At 77.0% G+C, this 4,412-nt stretch overlaps 1 protein-coding gene across 1 annotated transcript; it reads right to left on the bottom strand.

The window, feature by feature from the left end:
* Positions 1 to 2,519: 2,519 nt before the first annotated feature.
* Positions 2,520 to 4,200, bottom strand: PRR35 (proline rich 35; the record flags this gene model as incomplete). Its single annotated transcript, XM_084250282.1, has 3 exons — positions 3,928 to 4,200; positions 3,262 to 3,828; positions 2,520 to 3,060 (listed from the first exon to the last, which is right to left on the bottom strand). Exons 1-3 carry the CDS (start codon positions 4,152 to 4,154, stop codon positions 2,520 to 2,522), a joined length of 1,335 nt encoding a protein of 444 aa, XP_084106408.1. The 5' UTR covers positions 4,155 to 4,200.
* Between the last annotated feature and the right edge of the window lie 212 nt (positions 4,201 to 4,412).

Genomic DNA, 4,412 nt, shown 5'->3' on the forward strand with positions numbered 1-4,412 from the left:
GTGTGGGCCCCCCAGGGGCAGCTCCAGGCCCCTCAGGCCAGCCCCGAGTGGTACTGGAACAGCTTGATGTGGCCGTCCCCTGCGTCTGCCACCACCAGCCGGCCCTGGGGCGCACAGGCCACACCCAAGGGCCGCCCCAAGCCCTGGGAGACCAGGCAGACAGGGGGCCCCACCCGGGGGAACAGGGTCACCCGGCGGCGCTGCTTGTCGGCCACAACGATGCTGCCCGCCGCATCCGTGGACACGCCTGCCGGACAGCCGAACGCATGGCCCCGCGGGCGCCCCAGGGAGCCCAGCGACTGGCCGGCACTGCCAAACAGCCGCACGTCCCCACACTCTTCGCTCACGGCCAGGCCTCCGTCGGGCCCCGGGCCCACCCAGCAGGGCCCCTGCAGACCCAGCACAGAGGCCAGGCCTCGGGGCTCCAGGCCGGGGTCCAGGGTGAACATGTGCACGGCCCCGGCCACGTAGTCCGTCACCAGGACGCGGCCCAGGGCATCCACGGCCAGCCCCCGGGGGGCCTGGAAGGTGCCCACTGTCACCCAGCGGCCTTGGGGGGCCCGGGTAGTGTACTGGAGCGCGTGTACGGCCCCGTGGACCAGGTCGCTGACCACCACAAGCCCAGAAGCTGTCACGGCCACATCCTCTGGCACGAAGGCCCCAGCCCCCGGCACGGAGCAGGGCAAGCGGCAGACAGCGCGGCCCTCCAGGTCCAGCACGTGGACGCAGGGTGCGGCCCCAGCTGTCAGGTAGAGCAGGCCATCTGGGGAGCAGTGCAGGCCCCGGGGCCCCCCTGCAGCCCCCGCGGGTGCTGGGATCTGCCCGAGCAGCCGGAGCCTCAGGGAGCCAGCGGGGTCTCCAGGCAGGGCCAGCGTGGGGTGTGGGCCTCGTGGCAGCTGGTTGGTGCGGGGCAGTGCGGGAGCCCAGGGGTCAGGCAGGCGATGTGGGACCCGGGATCCCTCAGTGGGCCGGCAGCGGGGCCCCCTGTCCAGCCCTCCTTGCCCTTCCAGGCGCTGCTGGCATCCTGCAGGCGGGCGGCAGGACTGGAGCTCCGTCTGGCGTCTCAGCCGCGGCTCCTGGCTGGGGATTCTGGGGTGTGCAACCCCCGAAGGAGGCTCTCAGGCCAGAAGGAGGCTGACGGGCACAGGTGTCTCTGTTGAGAGTGGGCATGCGCCACAGGCGGGCAGATTCCCAATCCCACCTGCCCACGGAACCCTTCCAGGGGCAGCCCCCACACAGGCCTCAGCCCTGGGAGACGAGAGGGTCCTCCGAGGCCGCCCTCCTGCCCCTGCTGGAGAGGAGCCCCCTACCTGGGCCCGGGCTCCCGCTGGCCGCCAGGCAGCTGCCTCTGTTGTTGGCAACTGGAGCCTGAGGGAGGGGTGGGGCCAGGCAGCCAGGGCCGCAGAGCGGGCAGCGGGCCATGTGGGTCGCTGAGCTGTGACCCCGGGGTGCCCCCGCTCCCATGGCCCCTCCTGGCCCATGCAGCAGCCTCTGCAACACTGTTCCCCTGGTGGCTGGGTCTGGACGCCACTCACACCACTGGGAGGCCCCCAGCCCCCCAGGGAGACCCCCAACCCCAGGGAGGCCGCCAGGGAGGCCCCCCGCCTCTTGGTGTTACCCAAGGACCAGCTACCCGCAGGTTCGGGCAGGCAGGGTGGAGGAGCCCGGTCCCCGAGCAGGTGCGGGCAGGGCCTGGGGCGGGGATTCCCCCCAGGGTGACCTCCCAGAGCCAGGGCAGGGCGGGGGGCCATGGGAACTCCCAGTGGGCGGGCGGCCCGACTGGCCCTGTGTCTGCAGCTGTGAGCCGGGTGCTGCCGGGCCAGCCTCCTGCCAAGCGGCCCTGGGAAGTCGTGCGCGACCGCCGGGCTCCCTCAGACTCAGGACGATCCTGGCCCAACCCCTGGCCACCTGGCCAGCTCCCCTGCTGCAGCGGGGCCTCCTGTGGCCTCGAGGGGGGCGGCATGATGCTATCGGGAGCCGGGGCCTGGTTAATGGGGCGGCTCCTGCTGTGGCCGGCAGGGCCCGGCTGGCCAGCCGGGAGCCGGTGCGGGCAGGGAGCACCGCCAGGCCACTCCAGCCGCCCCGCCTCTGGGAGAGGCCAGCCGCCGCCCGGCAGGACGCAGTGAGCTGTGAAGGCCACCGAGGCCTGTGGTGCCGCCGGGCCAAGAGGCTGCCGGCCACAGCCCTGGGCCATGGACGCGGGGCCGGCGAGCCCCGGGCAGCTGCGGTGTGGTCCCAGACGGGCTGCCTGGGGGGGCCCGGCCCGTGGTCCCCCTCCGCCCGTGCGCACTGCCCCCTCCTGGGGCCCTGTGCGGAGCGCCCGCCCCACCCTCGCACCCCGGGGAGGCGGTGGGGGTGCAGGGCGGCTGAAGGGGCTGGCGCGGGGGACGGGCCGGCCGGGCCCAAGGGAAGGAGGCGCGCGTGAAGGCAGCGGCTGCTTTAATGTCTCGGCGGCTGCCCAGCCCGGGCGGGCAGGGGCGGGCGGGGAGGGCCTGGGCGGCGGGGGCTGGGGCAAGGCCTCAGCCGTCGGCTCCGGGGGGGCTCCGCGGGTCAGGGCCGGCCTCGGGGGTCCAGCCGCCAGGCAGGACAGGCCCCTCGGGGGCCGGGAGCGGGAGGCCCGGGGGCGGGACGCTGGAGTCGGCCTCACACTTGGTGGTGCGTCCGCGAAGGGGCTCCGGCGCCTCGGGGTGCAGCAGGCCGGGCGGCTCAGGGGCCCCCTCTGGCCCCTTTGGGGCCCCGCGCCTCACGGAGAGGTCGAGGGGCGTGTCCGGCGGCCGCGCGGCCAGTTCCAGCGCCTGGTGGATGGAGCGCAGCTCGCGGCGGATCTTGCCCAGCTGCTCCCGCAGGGGACGCGGGGCCGGGCCCCGGGCGGGCCCCAGCTGCCCCAGGCGCTGCTCCAGCCGGGCGTAGTCCCCCAGGGCGCGCGTCAGGTCCTCGCCCACCTGCCCGCGGCCGCCCGGCGCCAGGCCCCGTGGTGGGGGCGGCGCGGAGGCCTCGGGGTCGCCTGGCTCCTCGTTGTCGTCGTCTGGCCAGAGCCTCGCGGGGAGACCGGTCGGCGGGCTGGAGGGCAGGGGCCAGTCAGGGGGGCCGAGGCCTGCCCAACGCCCTTCCCAGCCGCCGGCCGCCCCCCAGGCCCACGGGAGCCCGCGCCCTGGGGTCTTGCCCCCCCCAGGACCACACCCAGTGGCTGGGTCGCCCAGGGGCTGAGTCGCCCAGCTGAGGGGCCCCCCACCCCCGCGACAGGGAGCCTCCGCCACCCACCTGCTGCGGAGACCGGGCCTCGCCGCGCTGGCGGGGGGCTTCGGGGGCTGTGACCGGCTCCCCGGGGGCAGCTTCCTCTGGGGGTCGCCCTGGGGAGCCCACTCCAGCGCCCTCTCCTGCCCCGAGTGCCTGAGGGCGCCACGCAGCCAGGGCACCCCCAGCCCGGGGACCAGAGCCCCAGGGAGCCCCTGGGGTGGGGGCTCGGCAGGGCCGGGCGCCGCGGCGGGCAGCCCCAGCGCGCGCTCCAGGAGCAGCGGGTAGTACAGGCGGGGCGGCTGCGGGGCAGGGCAGGCGGCGGCCGCGGGCAGCAGGGGGCCGGCGGGGGCCAGAAGGGGCACGTGGGCCGCCAGCGAGGGCCCCAGGCAGGAGAGGAGCCGCGCGCCTGGAGGGTAGCTGGCGCCGAGCAGGGACAGCCGGAGGCCCTGGGCCTCGGGCGCGGCGGCGGGGCCGGGCGGCGGGTAGCAGGGGGCCGCGTCCCCCCTCGGGTCCCCGCCCGGCGCTGGCGTCCAGGGCTGGGCCAGGAGCGCGTCCCGGGGCGCGGGGCGCGTTGCTCCCCGGGCCCCGGCTCTGGGCCGCCGCAGGCCGAGGTCGGGCGGGGGGGCCGCGCCCGGGAGCCCGGCCCCGCGGGGCGGGGCGCGCTCGGGCGTGGGGGCGCGGGGCCCGGGCGCGGCGGGGGCGCGGCGGCGGCAGGCCCAGTCGGGGGCGTCGAGCAGCAGCGAGAGCGAGTCCTTGCACAGGCTGTACTTCATGTGGTTGTACAGGTGCGACTTCTCCAGGCAGGTGAAGGGGCACTGGAAGCACTTGTAGTTGTAGGGCTTGCCCCAGGGCCGCGGGATGTAGTGCGGCTTCTTGGGCTTCCGCGCCCGCGCGCCCGCGCGCGCCTCCTGGGCCATGGCGGGCCAGCGGCGGCCGGGCCGTGGCCACCTGCGGACAGGGGCGGGCTCAGACCCTCTGGCCGACTCCCTGCGCCTCCGCCCGCCGCTCCGGGCGCTCCGGGCGGGGGGGGGGGGGGGCGGGGGGCGGGGCGCCGGCACCCTGGGACCTCCCGGCCGGCGGCCACGCGCACCCCGCCCCTCGCTTCTGCCCGAGCGCTTCTGGCGCCGGCCGCGGCGGCCGCTGAAATGGCACCGGGTGTCCGACTGGGCGAGGAT

This window comes from Talpa europaea, assembly GCF_964194135.1.
Source record: "Talpa europaea genome assembly, chromosome: 12".
In the NCBI taxonomy this organism is placed as follows: Eukaryota; Metazoa; Chordata; class Mammalia; order Eulipotyphla; family Talpidae; genus Talpa; species Talpa europaea.